Source organism: Drosophila erecta, unplaced genomic scaffold, assembly GCF_003286155.1.
Source record: "Drosophila erecta strain 14021-0224.00,06,07 unplaced genomic scaffold, DereRS2 tig00000126-arrow-pilon, whole genome shotgun sequence".
In the NCBI taxonomy this organism is placed as follows: domain Eukaryota; kingdom Metazoa; phylum Arthropoda; class Insecta; order Diptera; family Drosophilidae; genus Drosophila; species Drosophila erecta.
The window spans coordinates 6,232,149-6,252,239 of NW_020825209.1; the positions used below are offsets into that span (position 1 = coordinate 6,232,149).

At 47.4% G+C, this 20,091-nt stretch overlaps 4 protein-coding genes and 1 long non-coding RNA gene across 7 annotated transcripts; 1 reads left to right on the plus strand and 4 right to left on the minus strand.

The window, feature by feature from the left end:
* Positions 1-26: 26 nt before the first annotated feature.
* On the minus strand, positions 27-6,270 carry LOC6550250 (glutathione hydrolase 1 proenzyme). The gene is made up of 4 exons (XM_001977640.3): positions 5,942-6,270; positions 1,647-2,852; positions 575-815; positions 27-512 (listed from the first exon to the last, which is right to left on the minus strand). The coding sequence occupies exons 1-4, from the start codon at positions 5,944-5,946 to the stop codon at positions 225-227; spliced, it is 1,740 nt and encodes a 579-aa protein (XP_001977676.2). The 5' UTR covers positions 5,947-6,270; the 3' UTR covers positions 27-224.
* A 624-nt stretch (positions 6,271-6,894) lies between these two features.
* On the minus strand, positions 6,895-8,556 carry LOC6550251. The gene is made up of 2 exons (XM_026981902.1): positions 7,923-8,556; positions 6,895-7,710 (listed from the first exon to the last, which is right to left on the minus strand). The coding sequence occupies exons 1-2, from the start codon at positions 8,314-8,316 to the stop codon at positions 7,076-7,078; spliced, it is 1,029 nt and encodes a 342-aa protein (XP_026837703.1). The 5' UTR covers positions 8,317-8,556; the 3' UTR covers positions 6,895-7,075.
* Positions 8,557-8,944: 388 nt separating this feature from the next.
* Positions 8,945-13,777, plus strand: LOC6550252 (histidine--tRNA ligase, cytoplasmic). Of its 3 annotated transcripts, none has more exons than XM_026982271.1 (6): positions 8,945-9,860; positions 11,056-11,318; positions 11,387-11,602; positions 12,163-12,591; positions 12,653-13,273; positions 13,327-13,777. In XM_026982271.1, the coding sequence occupies exons 2-6, from the start codon at positions 11,133-11,135 to the stop codon at positions 13,531-13,533; spliced, it is 1,659 nt and encodes a 552-aa protein (XP_026838072.1). In that variant the 5' UTR covers positions 8,945-9,860; positions 11,056-11,132; the 3' UTR covers positions 13,534-13,777. The 3 variants fall into 3 exon arrangements, with proteins under 3 accessions (XP_026838072.1, XP_015011131.1, XP_001977678.1); XM_015155645.2 differs by having other exon boundaries at positions 8,945-9,274; XM_001977642.3 differs by lacking the exon at positions 11,056-11,318 and having other exon boundaries at positions 8,946-9,274.
* Positions 13,778-14,394: 617 nt separating this feature from the next.
* On the minus strand, positions 14,395-15,722 carry LOC6550254. Its single transcript, XM_001977644.2, has one exon. The coding sequence runs from the start codon at positions 15,611-15,613 to the stop codon at positions 14,570-14,572; it is 1,044 nt and encodes a 347-aa protein (XP_001977680.1). The 5' UTR covers positions 15,614-15,722; the 3' UTR covers positions 14,395-14,569.
* A 1,433-nt stretch (positions 15,723-17,155) lies between these two features.
* On the minus strand, positions 17,156-19,184 carry LOC113564536. The gene is made up of 4 exons (XR_003408078.1): positions 19,159-19,184; positions 18,009-19,089; positions 17,831-17,896; positions 17,156-17,771 (listed from the first exon to the last, which is right to left on the minus strand). It is a non-coding gene; the product is annotated as an uncharacterized LOC113564536 (long non-coding RNA).
* Positions 19,185-20,091: the final 907 nt, after the last annotated feature.

Genomic DNA, 20,091 nt, shown 5'->3' on the forward strand with positions numbered 1-20,091 from the left:
GAAAGGGGACAGCCTTTGGCACCACATACGGTATGAACATTGCAAATCCATTTATTTGGATACATCGGGCACTCACAGCCTGGTTATGTACATAAAAAAAGGAATTTTCGAAAACACTGACTATTCGAAATACTGATAAACATTATTCGCAGGCCTCGGCGGCACTTGCGACTTACGGACTAGGTTAAATAAATAAAATCACGATACCCCAAGGGACACGCATCCTAATGCTGCATCTTGTTGGTTTTGGCCAGAGTGAGCGAGCTGCCGATGCGACGGCGATCGTAGAAGGGCTCCGGCTGATCCAGCGCTCCAATGGCGGTCACTGCGGCGAAGCTGGAGCCGGCGGGCTCCTCGTACAGCTCATGGCCCACCTGCTTAAGATAGTCGCTGATGCTGCTGTCCACCTCGTGCTCATAGCTCACGCGCATCGGGGCCAACTGGTGGTGCAAGCGGCCATTGTTCACGGCCGCGGTGAGGCTCTCCTTGCGTAGCAGGTACTTCATGATCACCTGATGGATAAGGACCTCAATTATAGTTAAACGCTAAGCGGCGAGCAATGCCAAGTGCTTACAGCTGCCACACTGGTGGTGATGCGAGTGCCACCTGCTGCTCCGACCAGCAGACGCACATTGCCATCCTGGTCCACAATAATGCACGGACTCATCGAGGACATGGGACGCTTGCCGGGGTAAATGTAATTGGCCGGCGAGGCGGGCACACCGAAGCCATTGATCACGCCCGGTGTGGAGAAGTCGTCCATCTCGTCGTTTAGGATGATGCCCGTTTGGGTGGAAGCCACCTTGGCGCCGAAACTGGAAAGGGTTGCAATGTCAGTACAGCACTATATAGACGAAAGTTGATTAACAGCGCGAATTCTTGAGGCGCAATGTCCTAGACAGCGCACTTAGCGCGGACTCAAACCCGACCTTTTAATATTGGTATATGGGAAAACCGCTATTCCAAACCACTATTTACACACAAACACAAAAGATTTTTCGGCGATAGGTCTTGCAGGCCTTGTGTATAGACAATTTTTGGACTTCCGTACACTTTTACCCATCCAAAACAGTTGCAAGTCAGTTAAATACCCTGCCTGATGGCCAGCTCGTTGAAAATGAACAACTTCGTAGCTAGCGACACCAATTGCTTTCTCCGCCAAGGTGAAAATCAGGAGTTTCCCCTGTTTTTCAAATGAGTCCAATCGAACCTGCAGCTTCAGTTCAAGAGCATGGTGGATAAGGAGAATGTTAATATATGTATGTGCACCGCTCACTTGCACTGTTTTGTTTTTGGGAGAGAACTCTCACCACTGTTGCTGTTCCTTCGCACATGTTGGGTATGGTGAAAAGTGTCATCTAGCTTCCAACTTGGTTGCGCACAGGTTCGGCCACACCGAATGGTGTCTATACACCGGAAAAAAAGTGCGAACATTTTCCGTGCGCTGTGATTGGAGTGCAGGAAATGCTTACCATTCAAATCAATTTTAAAAGAATGGATTTGTGAGAAGAAAGTAAGGTTGAGACGATTGAAATTCCATTGAGAATTCCAGAAATCCAAAAATATCTATCTCAAACCTATCCCAAGTTCGTTGAGCTGTTTTTTTTGGTGCTAAACACTAATTAGAATATTATATGAACACTCACTAGTTATTGATGGTACTGGTGATGGACACGGCGTCTCCATTGGTGGCCAACACATTCATGTGGGCAGTGCCATGGTCCTCCTCCAAGGTGAAGTTGGCGCCATAGTAGAGGTAATCCTGCGATGTGCTGTTGTCGTGGATCAGCTTCCTGATGCTCTCCAGGAACTCCGGCCTGAGCAAGTCCTCCAGGGTGGCATTGATGGACGCGGCGCTGACGGGATCGGCGTACAGATCGCCCAGATTGGTACGCTGGCCATAGGCGTGCTTGAAGGCCTCCACCGTGCGCTGCCAGTAGACCTGCTCGTTGTCCGTATAGAGATCGGCCATCAGGTTGAGGATGAAGGCCAGAACGGGTCCGCTGCTGGGCATGGGCGTGGAGTAGAGCGTGTAGGTGCCACTCACATGGGCCGAGACGTGTCCATCGCTCTCCCAGCGCACCGTGTAGTCGCGCAGGTCCTGCTCCGTGATGATGCCGCCCAGCTTCTGGATGTCCTCGACGAATTTGCGACCCGTCTCGCCGCCATCGTAGATCTCCTTGGCTCCATTCTCGGCGATCCGCTGCAGCGTATCTGCCAGGGCAGGACGCTTCATATAGTCACCCTCCACGTACGGTTCACCGCTGGCGTTGAGGAACACGGCGGAGAGCCCGGGATCCGCCTTGATGTTCTCCAGCTTCGACTGGATGGCGGAGGCCAGATAGCGCGACACAACATGGCCCTCGCGGGCCAGCTTAATGGACGGCTCGAAGAGGCGTTTCCATGGCAGAATGCCATAGCGCCGATGCATCTCCCAGTAGCCAAGAATCTCGCCGGGCACCGCACCCGCTTTGGCACCCGTTATCTCCGTCGCGCCCACGAACATGTCCTTGTGCGCAGCCGCCGGTGCCGATTCCCTGGCAATCACCGTCTCCACCTTCCTGCTACTGCGCGTGTATATGGTGGCCACGAAGCCACCCCCAATGCCCATGGAGTGGGGCAACAGCAGGCCCTCGCACAGCAGCGTGGCAATGGCTGCATCCACCGCGGAACCGCCATCGGATAGCGCATCTCCGCCGACCGCCGCACAACCGATGCCGTTGGACACCACGGCGCCGCTGATGTACAGCGCATCCCGGTTCTTCAGACCGAAGACCAGGCCCAGGGTCAGTGCCGTCACCAGGAGGGCGGCCAGCAGCAGCCATAGAAAGAGCTTCTTACTCCACACAATCCTGAAAGTGGGGAATCTCATCAGTATCACTCAATCGACAGATCCGTAGCGATCGCCATCGCCATCGCCATCAGCCCCAGGCCCTCAAAACTGAAGAGCTCGAGGACCTGGTCGAGTGGAGCGGTGGAGCGGCGGTGTCGATTAGCTTTGATTTGGACGCCGCTATCGGAAATCAGCCAATCCGCCGAGTCACTCAATGGCCGACCGACTCGACCAGGGGGATACCCTACTCTTCGTTTGCCCAACTATGTAAAGCTTGTTCATAAAATGGACATGAAAACTAAGGACTCGATGAAAGGAACTTAATGCAATCTATCACGAATTCTAAAACTAGCCAGTTTAGCTTAACTGGCTTATAAGAGTTCATTGCATAATACACTCGTATATTAAGTGCAAGTAATGGACTTGTTAGAAGTATATTAGTATAAAAAAAGCAAGCAGAGATAATGTAAGATTTATAATTGTCACGATCCCGAAGTAAACAAAGCGTAAGAATGGAACGGTCTCCAGACCCTTATGTCGGCCAACTTGATAGCCAGGAGTGTAATCTCTGGGCACTGGGGCCCAGTTAAATCAAATTAGCCGAATCATTGCGATCGATCTATCTGGAAGCCAGGTGAATGAAAACAGCTATCCGCGGATTCAGTAGCTCCCCACTATAAAGGCCTCTCTATGGCCAGTGGATGATTGGCCCACTCTGTGGAGTGGCCCATGACAAAGGGATATTCGTAGGTCTGTCTGTACATACGTAGTCAGTCCGGATGAGTCCGGACATGCCTTCTACGTTCTGGCCGGGAAGAGGGTGACTTATCGCCAATGGAGTGCCCATGTCTTTGATAACAGGCAATAAAAATGCCAAAACAGAGATCGTAAAACTCAAGCGCTATTAACAGGCAATTTTCTATAATTAACGTAGATTTCTTTGGGAGGAAAGTCGCAAGTACTTCGATTTGGTGCCCCGTCATGCCGAAATTAGCGGTCCCAAATTTTGTATTTTTCGATCCATACGATCGATAATCGCGGCCCGTCTGCAGATTAAGATCCTCAAGGGCCATCGCTTGCGAATCCACTTTCTGCCGCGTCATCCTGCATGGTAAACCCACTGGATCTGCATATTATATGGTTATTGTTCGACGATAAGATTCGGTTCATTCAGGCACACCCATCTTTAATGGGTTTACAGCCATCGGTGGCAATGTGGTGCCTCCAATTGATCGGGAGCCGTCAACAGGTGCCATTAGCGGTTCGGGATTATAGCCCCTTTATCCGTCTTTATCAAGGTAGGCTTTTTCGGAATTTCAAAGTCACGAAACCGTGTACCGTAAAAGTTTATGAACCGATAGAGAAATAAAAATTCCGAAACATCCTCAAAATACTTACTAGTGCACTCGATTCTGAAGCGATCTTTAAACAACTGATAAAAAGTGATCAAATTGTTTGCGGAACTCAAGTGCTTTTCTGTTATATGGCAAATTACGCATACTACACCACAGTAGATGTGTAATTTTTTTTTTTGCCGCTTTCGGAGATGAAAGCCTCCTGCTCCGCGGAGATATCAAGTGATCTGCGGAATGCTGACATCGTTTAATTACAGATGATTTCCGCTGCGACAAGCAAACGCTTTCAATCAACACTCACATTTTCATTTTCATTTATCAGTGGCCTACCTGCCACCCAAAAGTGTCCCATCATCGAAATCGCATAGTGCCGAAGATAAGTCTGTGACGTTGCCGGGAGTAACGAAAGTCATCCTTGACCAATGGGCAGGTGCAGATGGGGTGTACGGCTCGATAGGCTTGTTCCGGATGAAGTGGGCATACGTATAGCTGGTGGGGTATACACGGTCATTGCCAGCGTTGATTGCGCTGGGTTTTCTCATGAATTATGCAAATAATCTGGGTGGCAGGGGGAATCCCCTCGGCTGGAAACCAGTTTCTCTAGCGTTCGCTGTTAGCGTCCAATGAAATCAGCTGGCAAATCATAGCCATAATAGTCGCAGTTTGATGATTTCATTGGCAGTGCCTTCGCGGGGGTCGCAGGCTCACAAAAATTCATGGGCATGTGATATCCCAATCTTATCGCCGCATATCCATAAAGCGCATAAAGCAAACGCTGAATGAACGGGACCCAAAGAATTTCCGTCTTTTTGATCTGCCAGCGCCATAAACTTAATTATAAACCCATTATAACTGGCCATATCTGAGCCAAGTACTATATCTTATGGGCCGTCGTAAAGCTAATTGCCGACATTCGACAAGTTTTGATAAACTCTTTTGCAAACGAACGCGTTGCCATGGGTATGACGCATTTCGGGTCCTGAGATTATGGGATCTAGAGCTAATTACATATCCGTAAATGTGATGTCTTATAGGCTAGATTATCAGATGGGACCCCATATTAAACAATTACCCAACGATGTCGTGCAGGGAGCACTCAATTACACTGCAAATGGGCATATTTACTGATATATCTTATCCGACACGATCTGGGATCTGGGACTCTCGACTCGACTGGTGGCAAAAATAATGGGGCAACTTAATTACGGCGCACAGAGATACAGATCTGAATCAGCAACTTCAACTTGCCTTACGTCAAATATCTAATACCTTAAGTCACTAAATGATTTGTTGTACCTGTTCTACGTTTTGTGTTTACACAAGTGCAAAAATAATAATAAGCGGTTCTATGCCTATTTTGTATGGGCAAAAACACGTAAAACTGAAAGTTGTTAAATAAAAGCACAACGTGTAACAATTTCTCGATTTGAATGTTTTTTCAGTCGCAAATTAATGAGTTGTGTCTAATTCGAAAACAGTGTTTTGGCTTCGCTACATATTTGCACCGGTGACATTTGGATGGTCACAGTTGGCTAGTTAATTGTGATTTCACTGTCAAGGTCTTTAGAAATCGATATGGGGCTATTAATTAATGGTATAAGGGGCGGGAGAACTCTCATAACTCGAACACTGTTACGGTTTGATATGGAAACTCTTTGGTACATTTGCTTTGCCTTCCTAATTCTGTTGGTTCGAGTTACTGAGTGCCCACTGTACACGGATTGCATATCCCGTTGCTTTTGTCCATTCTTACCTCATTGCACGCGTTTGCTATGGCGAATTGAAGGTTATATTTGCGATATTTGTGATTTTTGGCTACGAAACGCAGAGGCACAGAAACACAGAAATGCGAAGAGTCGCGAAAAGCACGGAAAAAAATATATATACAATACGAATAACAGCGGACAGATGTGATCTATGCCTCCCAGGCGACTCCCGACAATCCACCAAGATTCCGTTCGATTCCACAGCTCGCGCCTGCGACCACCAGCACCTGTTGCGATCGACTGATGGCTTCGATCCGCCCGAATCGCCGCTCATCGCCTATCTTGCGATGCTAACTGTATTCCCTGCACACGACCCACCACCGCCGAGAGGGCGAAAGAGATAGCGCACCGCGCCGGAAAGCTGCCGCTTTGAGCTTGGCCGCCAAAGCTCGAGCGGGACGGCAAGGCAAGGTAGCGCCGATGGCACAACGGGCGTGCGTGCCGTCCAGTGTCTTTGAGAAACGAGGGGATCGGCTATCGTAGCGATACACTGCTATCGTACCGATACACGGCTATCGAATTGATGACACGAGCTAAGTATCAAAAATATCGTTCTATCGATGATATCGTGCTTTTCCTTGGCAATTTTTTTGGCAGTATTTCTTTGCATACCTTATATACCTTTTTTTGTTTGTTATACCTTAAGCGCCCTAATGGAAATGGGCACAGACTTTAAATTACACAATACAAGTAGATGTAGGATCACTCTGTGCTCGGAATTCTGTTACCTTTCCGCTAAGCCGCATAATAGGAAGCCAAGCACATTATACATAGTATATGGAAATAACATCTCATTGAAGACAGCAATTGTTCAGTTCGCCAATTTAATCATTTCTAATACACTTGCTTACACTTGCACCCATTCCAGGCCTCTAAATTTAGCTTTAATTGACCTTCATAAATGGAGTGTGACTATTCAACGCCAGTGTGTTGCGGTCTTCGGAACAGGTGAGTCTCCTATTCCAGTTATGCCGCTCAGTTACATGCCCTACACTTAACAATTTTCCCTTCGTTTCTACATGGTTTTCCTGATCTTCGGAAGCAAGCGTTGGTTCTGCTGCCAGTTTCTGGTGGGGATGGGCATCGGGGATTGGCGACTGGCGATTGGCGATGAGAACCGACTAGCGCCAGCGCTCGTGGACCGCCGACTCGCGCATGATGATCTTTTGGAGCTTCTCCTGCTGCGTCATCTGTGGCTGCTTGGTGGCGGCGCTGTTTCCCTGTTGGTGAACCGAGTGCTGTGCCCGCTGGAAGTTGGGCAGCGGCGCCTTCTTCTCGTGCGCCAGCTCCGTGAAGGCCAACTTGCGCCGCAGCTGCGGCGGTATCTTCTTGCAGTGGCTCAGCTGGTGGATGTGCAGCGTGCGCTCCAGGTCGAAGGAGCGATCGCAGTGCTTGCACAGATGTACGGCGGTCAGGGCGGTGCTGCTCTCCCGCGGTCGCCGTCCGCGGAAGCGCACCTTGAAGTCATCGTCGTGGATGTGCCGGTGGGCGCCCAGCAGCGAACGGATGTGAAACTTGGCCCCGCAAACGCCGCACGAGTAGCTGGGCAGCTGCTGGTCCGTGGCATAGCTGCTCAGCGGCTTCAGCTGCAGGCGGCCAAAGGTTCCCGTCCGATACTCCCCGGCATCGCCGCCGGCTTGGCCCGGCTTCGTCGTGCCGCTGGACGTCCGCTGGGCGGCCAGTGTGGCAGCCATTTCCGCCTCCTCGGCCTCGTAGTTCCGGGGCGTAAGACCGTTGCGACGTGGAGACAGCAACACTGTTGGAAAGCGGTGGAGCCTGATTAAGCTCAACAAGCGATAAGTGGCGAGTTTTTAAATGGATAACACTTGTATGTTCTGTTTTACGATGCACATGAGTTTCGTTTACCAATAACGTACTGTATACCAAATTCGGTGTGTCTAGCTTAAATAGGCACCAAGATCATGTAGAAGTGGTACCCAAATCGATGATATTGTATGTATGACTTACAACTGTAACTGCTGCGCTTCCTGTTCTCGTGCTTGTACGTCTTCTCCAGCGGCGATCTCTCCTCCTCGTCGGTTCCTCCTTCCTGGACTGAAGCCTCTGCCGGACTCCTCCTGCTGCGCCTGCGACGCGGACCTTGGGCATGGGCGGCTATGCCGGCGCCCGCTGCTCCTCCTCCTCCGGCTCCGCCTGCGCCCGCCGTGCTCCGCTTGCCCGTCCGGCTGGCTGCACTGCCTCGGTTCGACTCGGACAGGTAGATCAGCTTGCGCTCCACCGCCTTGCGCGCGTTCTCCACCTGCGCCTCCACGAAGTCCTGCGGCTGGGTTCTGGAGCCAACGCCCCCGCCCCCGCCCCGCTTGCCCCGCTTCACCTTGCTGGGCTTCTGCGACTTGTTCATCCCGTTCGTGTGTGTGGTTGTGCGTGCGTGTGTGAGCGAGTGTGTATCTTATTGCTTGCTTTAAGTTCAGCTCGAAGTCAGTCGGTGTCGACGGAGTTCCGAGTCTAAGGGCTGAGCTGAAGTATCTCAATGAAACTAAACTCCTGGGCTGCTGGGCAAGGGATTTCGAAAGTAGTGCGAAGCTTTTCAATCCCCATTCGATTTCGCGTTGGAATTAATATTGTGTTTTTAGTTTAAAATAAGTCAACATTAGGTATCAATTCTGCATTTTCAAGAAAATTCTTTTTTTTTATATTAAAAATAAAAAATATACTTTTAAAATCCAATATTCGAATTGAGCATTTTAGGATAGGTAACGTATTGGTAAAGAATGGTTAGAATCTCACAGTTTTGTAATGGAAAAAAGTTAAGAAACTGTTTTTTAACCTTTGTGTGTAATAATGTGATAAAATACTACATAAACAAATCTAAATAAATATGAGCTGCGTGTATCTTTATAAGGCTTTATAAATATTGGGTAATACAATTGAATACAGCCAATATTACTAACAGTGGACAGCCGTTTTCTGTAAATCGTTAATAGAAAATAATGTGTGCACCTTACAAATACGCCAGCCCAGTTCCTAACCACGGTTTGAGTCCGCGCTGGCGCACATTTTCGCACAACGCGGCGAACGGTCGCACTAACGGTCACACCGCGTGTGAATTTTTTTTGGCCAGCAGCGCAGAAAAAGCAGCTGAAAGCTGGAAAAGACAGCATAAATCGTCGTGTCGATTTGAAACGATTGAAACGCCGCGCGCCCGCCTTTTGCAGTGGACTGTCAACCGTTTGCCATTGTTCATTTTTGGCCACCGAGTTCGGAATATGAGTGATACGCGTGAGCAGATTCTGGAGCAAATCAAAGTGCAAGGCGATCTCGTCCGTCAGTTGAAAGCAGCGAAGGAGTCAAAGGAGAAGGTCAGTTTTTGGTCGCACTTCCAGTTGTTAGCCGCCTGCCTCTCCACCCCGCCCCACGCCCCGCACTTCCACTCACCACCCGCCTCCAGCACGCGCCGCTTTCCAGTGTCATCCCCCTTTTGTGTGTGTACAATGGAATAAGTGCAATTGTTGCTGTAATTCCCGGTCTGCTTTCGTCATCAATTCCGAAATCCCACTCGCATATGTACATATTTCATCAGATCGTCGTGCAGTTGCAAATAAATGCTGCGCTGGCATTTGAAGTGGTTCAAACTCTTCGTTTTGCAGTGTAATAATTAGATGAATGCAACAACGGAAGAGCAGAGCAAAGGAAAAACGGCAAATTAAAGGAGCGCGCAGCTTTCACATTTACATTCGCATTCGCACATTTGTGCCACTCTGTTGTTATTGTTGTCTCGCTCTGGCCAACAGCAAATGCTCGGCTTCTGCTTGTGTGTGTGTGTGCTCCTGCACAGTGATGCCAAACTATCGCTTCGACTTTTTGGCTGGAAAGTAGCTAAAATTAACAGTGCTGCCCGAAGCTGTGACTAATTGAAGCATTAGTTTGTAGGAATCGTTTGCTGATGTAAGTCTACTTATGCTTACATTAAATGCTAACAACAGCACAATATTTGGCTGCGTTTCCATGAAACCGGGTTGAATACAGTTTCAACAGAGGCTTCTTGGAACACCCAATAATTGTGTAACTTTCATGTAAATAAGACCTGCAAGTCAATTTACATACTAATTGGAGCTGTCCAATTAGAACAAGTACTGTACTTGCACAAAATAATCCAATTGGCACGTTTTCTAAGTCTTTCAAATTGGAGTAAAAACTATTATGCTCAGTACTCAAAAAGAAAAAAGGTAGATAACATTTAGTTGGTGTTTTGATGCACGTAATAATTAAAATAAAATAGCCAATCGAAACTACCAAATAGCTGCATTCCCATCACCAGTATGAGTGGTCTATGACCGACTGACTGACTAAGAAGAGAGCGACTGGTCAAACAGGAGGCATGTACAAAAGGCACATGGTGGTTATAGCGATTATATCGAAAACCTGCTAGACCACAATCAACCGATCCCGAGTTGACGACTGCAACATGTGATTTGGGCTTTGCAACAATGCTTACCACCACCACCACCAACTCCAACTGCACTTATTCCTATTGGTTAAGTCTGTGGCCCTGCAAGGGCCTTAAATATAGATCTCTTAAATATAAATCTTTTTCAAAAGAGCCATCTGTTTTTTCCGTTTCTAACGGGAATTCCTGCATTATTTTATCTTTGAAGATAATTTTGTGTTTTGGATTTAATTTCTAACACAAAATAGTACAAACAAATTGCCTAACAGTTCATTTTGATGTAATATTATAACAAATAAGTTACTATTGTGTGCGTGTGCAATTATGCAGGATCAGCTGACTAACTGTAATCTTGAAGCTGGATCTTGTGTGTGTGTGTGCGGTGTGAATGTCCTTGAACTGTTAAGCTTCCAGCTTCCATTATATCGCGTCACTTTCCTGTTTTTTGCGTTTCAAGTGCCATAAAAAAGTGTTTTTTGAATTGCAAAAACTTGTTTCCAAAATCGGGAGAAACAATACAAAAAAGAATTCAGCGCTGACGGTCAATGGAACGCAATAATGTATTATTATTATTATTATTATTTATTGCTTCAGCTGCACACACACAAAACACCGACACACTTCATTTCTTTTAACCATACACTAAACTAGTTGTAAAATAAGCAAAACTTATTGTTGTTGTTGTTTAATTAGGTTTGAAAAGTTGCAAAAGAAAGTTGTTGCAAGAGAAATAGAAAAACAAAAAAAATTAGTACCGAAAAAACAAACACATGTTGCGTTCAATTGGCCGCCAGTGGCGCTGTAGTGCTGCGTTTCAGTGTGCAACGTTCCAGACGGCGCCCTCTGGCGGCGGGCGCGTCAGCTCGTCCGGCGTTCCAGCCCAACGACAACAACAACAGCCACAAAAACAACAACAAGCACAAGAACAACAACAACAACATGAGCAACTGCAGCAGGTTAGCATCTAAGCAATCCTCACCTCCTTGTCCGCCCTGTAAAGTGTTTCCCCGCATCTCCATTGCAGATCGATGAGGAGGTCGCCCGCCTGCTGGCCTTAAAGGCCACACTGGGCGGAGATGCCGCCCCCACCAATCAGAAGTTCACCCTGAAGACGCCCAAGGGCACCCGGGACTATGGTCCCCAGCAGATGACCCTGCGCCAGGGCGTCCTGGACAAGATCGTCCAAGTGTTCAAGCGCCACGGCGGCGAAGCTATCGATACGCCCGTCTTCGAGCTGAAGGTGAGTTCACTTGGGTATCATTGGAGTGGGTCAGCTAGGTATGATATCATGCAGCAATAGAGAATTGTTGGAGGATTATGTAGGCAGTTTTTGATTGAGTGAATACCAAAGAAATGAGAATCCATGCCTAAAATGAGGTATAACCAAAAATCTGGTAGGTCATTTCGGTATTTGAATATTATATTCTGAGAAGCAAAACAACGACCTTGCTTCATGCTGTCATTAAAAATAAATTATTTATATTCATAGGGTCTTGAATGATTTATGTGTGTATATATAGAATTATGATAGCACTGAGCTGCGCTCAAGTTAAGTGATAAAGCCGCTAGAGCCTTGAACATGCTAGTACTTAGTATACAGAGCTTTGTTTCTAAATCTGACCTACTCACTTGGAAACAAATATTACAAAGCCAGAAGTAACGTAATTTGAAGATTTCACCAGTAGTTAGGTATTTTGCCTTGATTTAAACAAATTGAGCATGTGATAAAATAAATAGCTTATCCATATATTGGCAACCATCCAGTTCCTCGACTCATTTTCCTATTATCAATCCCAACAGGAAGTGCTGACGGGCAAGTACGGCGAGGACTCAAAGCTGATCTACGACTTGAAGGACCAGGGCGGCGAGATCCTCTCGATGAGGTATGACTTGACCGTGCCGCTGGCTCGTTACCTGGCGATGAACAAGATCTCGAGCATCAAGCGCTACCACATCGCCAAGGTCTACCGTCGCGACAATCCGGCGATGACCAAGGGTCGCTATCGGGAGTTCTACCAGTGCGATTTCGACATCGCCGGAACCTATGATCCCATGCTGCCGGACGCCGAGTGCGTCAAGATTGTGTCCGAGATCCTGGACAGCCTGGACATTGGAGACTATGTGATAAAGCTAAATCACCGCCAGCTCTTGGACGGCATGTTCCAGGCGTGCGGAGTGCCGACGGACAGCTTCCGCACCATCTGCTCTGCGGTGGACAAGTTGGACAAGGTGAGCACCATCGCTGGCAACTAAAATTGTAGTCAATATTGTAATGTGTCTGCTCTTCTAGTCCCCTTGGGCGGATGTGCGCAAGGAGATGGTGGAGGAGAAGGGTCTGGACGAGGCCGCAGCGGATCGAATTGGGGAGTACGTGCGACTAAGCGGCGGTGCCGAGCTGGTGGAGCAGCTGCTGGGCGACGAGAAGCTCAAGGCTGTACCGAATGCGGTGAAGGGACTGGAAGGTATGAAGCAGCTCCTCAAGTACTGCTCCATATTCGGTCTGGATAAGCGCGTTAGCTTCGATTTGAGTCTGGCCCGTGGCCTGGACTACTACACCGGTGTTATCTACGAAGGTGTGCTCAAGGGCGAGTCCGCTAGCGTGGCATCCCCGGCAAAGACATCACAGCAGAACGGAGAGCAGGCAAACGAGCCGGCCACCGTGGGATCCGTGGCTGGAGGCGGTCGCTACGACAACCTGGTGGGCATGTTCGATCCTCGGGGCAAAGCTGTGCCCTGCGTGGGCGTATCCATTGGCGTGGAGCGCATCTTCTCGGTTTTGGAGGCGCGTGCGGCTGCAAGCGGCCTGAAGCTGCGCACCAGCGACGTGGAGGTTTACGTGGCTTCCGCCCACAAGGGTCTCCACGAGCAGCGACTGAAGGTTCTGAACCTGCTGTGGGACGCGGGCGTAAAGGTGGGTTTGAGTTCAATACATGAAATTGCATAATAATCCTAAAATCCTTGCAGGCGGAGCACTCTTACAAGCTGAACCCTAAGCTGCTGGTGCAGCTGCAGCACTGCGAGGAGCACCAGATTCCTCTGGTGGTGGTCCTCGGCGACGCAGAGTTGGCGCAGGGATTGGTCAAGCTGCGTGAGGTGACCACGCGCGAGGAGACCAACGTAAAGCTGGAAGATCTGGCCGCCGAAATTCGGCGACGGCAGCAATCAGCCTAGGCTCTTTCCACGGCACTGATTAGCTCCCGCTCCTAATTTATAAACCAACCATCCAGCATCGAAGTATATGATTTTTTTTTCCTATTTGTACGTTTTGTATTTTTGGTGTCCTGGCCGGAGGCGCCGCGTGCTACTATGCTTAGGTTTACAGTGTAACCATAGGAATAAGTGCGGACAACTTATACCAAAATGAACACTAAAAAGAAACAAATAAACGCAAAAGCGACTCGCATTTAAGCCGGAACAACTTGTTTTTCTAGGGCTTCGGCATCTAATCCATTATTTTCAAGAATTTGTCCAGGTTGTTTGACATGATTTGTTGCCTGAAAGTATGCTCCAAAATCGGATGCCAACCCCACATAAATATCCAACACATGCCTATTTTTATACTTTTGGGCGTGTGCGTAATAAGTTTCGATCCCATTAGTATTCCAAATGCAAATGGAATGCGGTCTAGAAACCAGAAAACTAACAACTAATGAATGTGAACTATTTTCCAGATTTGCGACGCGGAGTACCAGCGCAGTCAAGATCGGTGTCAGCATAGGGATCGGGAGGCGGAGGAGCAGTGCCGAGGAGCAGAGGGCGGTGCCGTCTGAAGCGGTGGCCAGCATGCCGGAGACGCTGCCCGCAACTGCGACGGTGACGGCGTCGAGCATCGACTGCACCGTGGCGGTGCTCAAGGTGCCCACGCCCACCCTACAGCTGCCGGAGGTGTGCAATCTGCAGAGCCTGGGGCTCATCATGGAGCCCAACAACATCAACATCGAGCTTAATCCCGCCGCCCTTGTTATGGAACCCGCCATGGAACCAGTGGGATTCAAGGTTAGTCAGTCGACGATTAGAACAAAAGAAGCGGTATAAAACTCATTTTACTTAAAATGTTGGGCACAAGGAATTGAAGCCACATTGCGGTACAGCAAATGTTTGGGTTATTTCTCAGCTACGGCTCCGTTTCCGTCTTCAGCTCGGAGGTGTCCGGCGGAAACTGCACTACCACACAGCCATCGGTGTGTCCCTGTTGCAAGGATAGCATCTACTCCGGCTCCTCTGCAATCGCAGATGGTCGCACATCTCTATGCTTTGCCCAATTGATTGCGATCATGACGCGGTCTGCTAGGAATGCCATGGACTCATCGATGGTGGGTCCCAAAACTAGGGGTGCATAGTGTTCGCGGTCCACATAGGGGCGGATCGGGTGGTCTGCTGGCTCCTCCTCCCCGGAAAAGAACTGGCCAACGACACGCAGGCAGTGGCACAGGCCATTTCTGAATTTCTCCAAGTGACTTGGATGGGTTGGGTTCCTCACCGGCTCAATGGAAGTAGTAGTCATGCAGGTGCCGATAAAGTATTTCCGGCAAAGCCATTTTATTATATCGCAGTCGGAATTCCTCAACCAGTCTAGGTAGGAGCGCGCCCCCCCAAGTCGGTGGTATTGATTCCACTGGTGCTTTAAGTAATCGAACAGAGCCTCCTCCGTCAGCTGAAAGTTGTCCAAATCATCCTCCTGGCTCGACTGGGAACTCGTCTCCTGGATCGACATTTGGCTGGTCATGAAGCTTGGCTCCTTCGGTTCCACCTGCCCCTCCGTATACTTCTCCAGCCTATTCTCTGTCCAGTTAGACTGGGACTCAATCTCAAATAAGGTGATGTTGAGGCCGCCCCTGGCGCGTTCATCGAGATTGATGACGCTTGCTGAGGGTGTGGCTTTTGTGTCCACTTCGAAGCCTCCTTCCATCGATTCCCGCCTCGTGCAGATCGCATCTGCGGACTTCTCGTTTACATTATCCAAGCTCTTCGGCTCCGCCACCTTGGGGGAATCCAGCTTCGAGACCGAAAGCTTTTCCTCGCGGATTCTCACGACGCATCCATGCGACGTCGCCTCCTTTCCAAACAGATTCCGCAGATTCTTCTTCACGTTCCGCGGATGAAGTTCCTTACAAGGATCGGAGGAGATGTATAGCACGTAGCGAGCCGCCGGTTCCATGGCTGCAAAACGATCATGGACCACGTCCTGATTATCAACGTGCACCTGGGACACCAGCGAGTGTAGGATCTCAGTGTTAAAGTATTTGTTCATCTTGTGTTTATTGTCAGTGTTTTTTTTTTAAATTTTGATACTTTCCGTTTCTGTTCTGTTTGCGAAGTTTTAAATGGTTCCAATGAAGTTACCAATGAAACCGAAACATTTAGACAGGAATTTCTGAGCAGCATGTTCCATTTTTAACACTGAGAGCAGAGTAAGTATTGGTAAATATTTTTAGAGTACTGAAAAACTGAAAATCGATAATCAATAATCAATAACCCAAGATGGTTTCAGTAATCAGTAACTTCAGTTGGTAAAAAAATATTTATTTATATTATAGGGTGATAAGTTGAGTTATGGAGTTTAGAAAATGAAAACATGAAAATTCCACCATTTTCCATATTCACTGTATCATAACTTCTCACAGTGCAAAAATACTAAGAACCATATGCCGTCTTGGCATTTTCTCCTCCCATGAGTATCCACATTTTCGCCCTGTGTACCGCATTTGGCATCTCTTAATTTAATTATGCACAGCAGAGAAATGTCAAGCGGTTCGCGGCTGCTCATCGCCTCGTTTTTACACTCGAACTGAGTCCTGATTGAGGCTGTCCCCGCATTTCTCATGCTTCAGTGCGTCCAATTTGATGGCATGGTGCCAGGGGTGGTTGAGGGGGGCTTTCAGGAGGGGGTGTTTCAGGGGGCTATTCCGAGGAGGGCGGAAGTGGGGTGGAATGGCCGCTCCTCATTCAAATGACCCAACGCAACGTAGCAGCGGACTGATTCTGACAGGCGCCGCCACAGAGATCTCAGCCAGCTAATGCTGTTTTAATATGAAAATTCATTTCATTTCAACGATTGTCCAACAATTTGTTGTTACTCTCGCTGCTGCTGCTGTTGTTGTCATTGTTGTTGTCGTTGTTGTGTCTCTGCTGCTGCCGTTGACATGTCACTGCGATGAAGTTGAACGTTGCCAGGGGTCGCACAGTGGGCTGGAATAGCTCAGTATGGGGGGAAAATCGCCAAACGACCTTGGCCTCTCAGAAACCCAAGACTCAGCACTTTCATTTTATTCAATCAAAATGTATTACTATTAAGAAGCATAAGCAGATATTTCAATTTTTTGTTTAATTTTAATTAGCTTTAGTTTATCTGCTCATATTTGCAGATTTATGTTTACCTTAATGCTTAGTACTTATAATTTATAAATATACTTAAATGTATTTTTTTGGGTATCTATGATATCTATCTATATTATCAGATATCTATGATTTTTAATCTATTTTTAAATTAAATTACATTTTTATATTAGATAAGCTTAGTGCTTGAAATGTATAAATATATGTATACCTGTATGTATTTATTTGTTTATCCATGATATCTATCTATATTATCAGATATCCTTGACTTATATCTTTTTTAAAATTATGTCTGTAATATCTATAGTAAATACATTTTGCCCCACTGTTCGGAGCGGTGGTGGGATTGCAGTGGACTGTGTTGGGCTAGGATTTCGAGGTCTGCCCTTGGTAGCTCGCCCTGAACCCCGTGTGCAGTGATTTGTTTTAGGGGACTGGGACTGGGACTGGGACTGGGATTGGGATTGGCATTGGCATTGGGATTCCGAGTGGAACTGGGAAGAGGGTGCACTTCAGAGGGCGACTGATATCATTCAATGCTTCTAATTTACGGATTAATGAAGGCGCAACTTTACATATGGAAATGCTAGCTGCGCCGCGGCGATCGTGGGAAGCGATTAGAGTGGTGCGGTGGTTTGGTTTGGGTTGGTTCGGTGTGGTGTGGTTTAATTTGGTTCGGTGGTGCGACGGGAGGTCCCTTTTAAAGTCGCCCGTGGCATTGGCATTGATGGATTGGGCCATAAATTTGTGATTTGCTAAGCTCGACTGCCATTTTCCAGTCCAGCCGATCACAAAGTCAACTCGTATGAATATTTATGGTTGGTGCGTAATTTCCAATGCGTGTGGGAGTGTGAAAATCGCAGTTCATACTTAACCGAACTTGCCTTGTTCAGTTTTGGGGTCAAATATTAATGTACTAATGCATTGCCAGACTGGACCAATAAATTCAGTCCAAATCCGAGTTTAGGCTTTTATCTCTCTTGTGTTGAGATCCTTGGGGAATTCTCCCACAGTTTCCACGCAGATACAATCCAGCTGACTGAACTATAATTTTCCAGCTCATAGTCCTGCACCTTGGAAAAAAAATGAATGCAAGCTGTAGTGGAAGGAGTGTAAAGAATTCTATACTCACTATCCAAGGGATTGGCACTGCAGGGTGTCTCGTTTGTCATATATACCCCACGAATGGCAAAGTGTCCTGCGAACAAACACTAATAATATTAATAACGATTATCGCCCGATTGAAATGAATCTGGCTCGGCATCGGAATCGGATTCAGAGTCATAAATACACGACGCGCACTCACTCACCTCATTCATCCGTCCATTCATCGATAGTATCTCTGCTCCGGAGCGATCCGGGGTGGGTTGGGGTTAGAATCCGGGCAACGGAGCCACGCGACGGTAGTTGCTTATCGCGGGTGACCAGAGAATCGCCACGTGCGATTTCATTGCCAATTCCATTCATAGTTCGGCCAGCTCATGTGTGTGTGCCTGCAAATGGGTGTTGGGTACGATGGGGGGCACACAACTAGAGCCGAAGTAAAAGTACTTCCTCAACTTGATGTACAACATTTATATAGGATTTCAGTCTTAATACAATATTAAAAACGTAATTTTTGTCTTGTCTTGTCTCATTGAATTGTCTTGCACTCCGGATGTTTATATCGTTATTTTGGTAAAACGGCATATTTTAATTTTGGAAAATATCAAATCAAGCTAGGCCTTTATCTTGGAGATCCTCAAGTGCTGATCCTTAAGATATAGTCCAATTATGTTAAAATAAATGGAGACAGCATTAAAAATCATTTAGGCCCCAACTTGATCTGGTATAAAAAATCCAATTTGATGATGGGCTGCTAGTCAGCTGGCCGCGGCTGTGCTGAACCAGTTGGGGGGTTGGGATTCGAGCCAGGAACAAAGACACCGAGCGCGACCAGCAAATTTGCGTGCAATCGCTTGGCCTGCGTTTTTAATGACTTTTTCGACTCGAGCCGGGTTATGCCAACCCCATCCAACTGGCGGCAATGCATTTAATTCGATTATGAGACGCCGAGTTCCTTGGCATATACGAGTATGTATGAAATAATTTCGGTGGTGGCTCGGCGAAAAGTAATTGAAACTCCGGCTGTAAGTGGAACGCAGCCAGGCAGTTGCCCCTGCCCATCTTCACGTGCGCCGGAGTACAACTAATGTGGGTGTTAACGGTGTGTTAAGTGATTTCGCCATTTGTTGTAGGATCGAACCGAACAATCCCAATTCGATGGCAACGTCGACACCCGATAAGTATCGGGTTCCTTGGGCACTCAACTGAGTTCCAAGTACTGGGTGCCTGGTGCCTGGTGCTGGGTACTTGGCACACACGTTTCACACATATTTCAAGCGCCTTTCACTGCGGATGAAACTTTTTATTTCCGGTTTAAAAACGGATGAAGACAGCGGCACAAATGTATCGACTTACAGTGCATTGTGCCTTCGAGGGATTGGAAATGCTTGAGGAACTTAAAAATCTGATTTCCTTTCTAACCCCTAATACTCGAAAAGTTCGTTATAGTAACAGGGTTTCTGATTAGAGAGTCTAGGGTAGCTTTACGTTTCAAAATCCATTATTCATGGTCAAGTAATTATCAACTGCAGTATTCCCGTTCGGAGAATTACCTGCTAAAATGTATTATGATAATTTAAAATAGAAATTCATTATAATACTCACAGTTTCATGTTGAAAACCCCTCTTCCGCGTGGCTCTTAATATGGACTTTGTATCCATATCGGTGTGGACCCAACTCGTTAATGGGTTAATTTAAAGGTGCAATTTATCTCGACTCTGGAAAAGTGTCGTCCCATGTCGCCACTACCCCAGTTTTTCCATTGTTTTCTTATTTTTGTGGCAACCGTCCGGAGAGCGGCTAATGAAAACTAAAAACTTCAATTACCAAAAGAACCAAATAATGCGTTTTTAAACCCAAAAATGTAAGAGTTAAGAGCGGCCAAGAAATTGTGATAGATGAGGGTTTGGCAATGTTTTTTACGGGCCACTTGTTCGTGACCCCTCCCCCCACACCTCCCGCGCCCTGCCTTTTTGGCCCCCTTCAAACAAAGAGTGACCAAAAAGGCGCAACAGCGACCGAAAGAAAATGGCAATAAATCAGGGTAAATAACACACACAAGTACCAGAACACCCGGAAAAGGGGGCGCCATGAAAGGGTATTTCGCCCGAAATTTCCCAATGGGGTGATTATTTAAAATTGTGCAACGCATAAATAGAAGTCAAAGTTGGCAGGAGGCGGCAGATGTGGGACCCGGTCCGAAATCTTCTGTTTATGCTCTTGTAATTGTGTTTTTGGCTTATTGCCTTTGCCCGGAATTTGTACCGCAGGGATATCCACAGCCCATT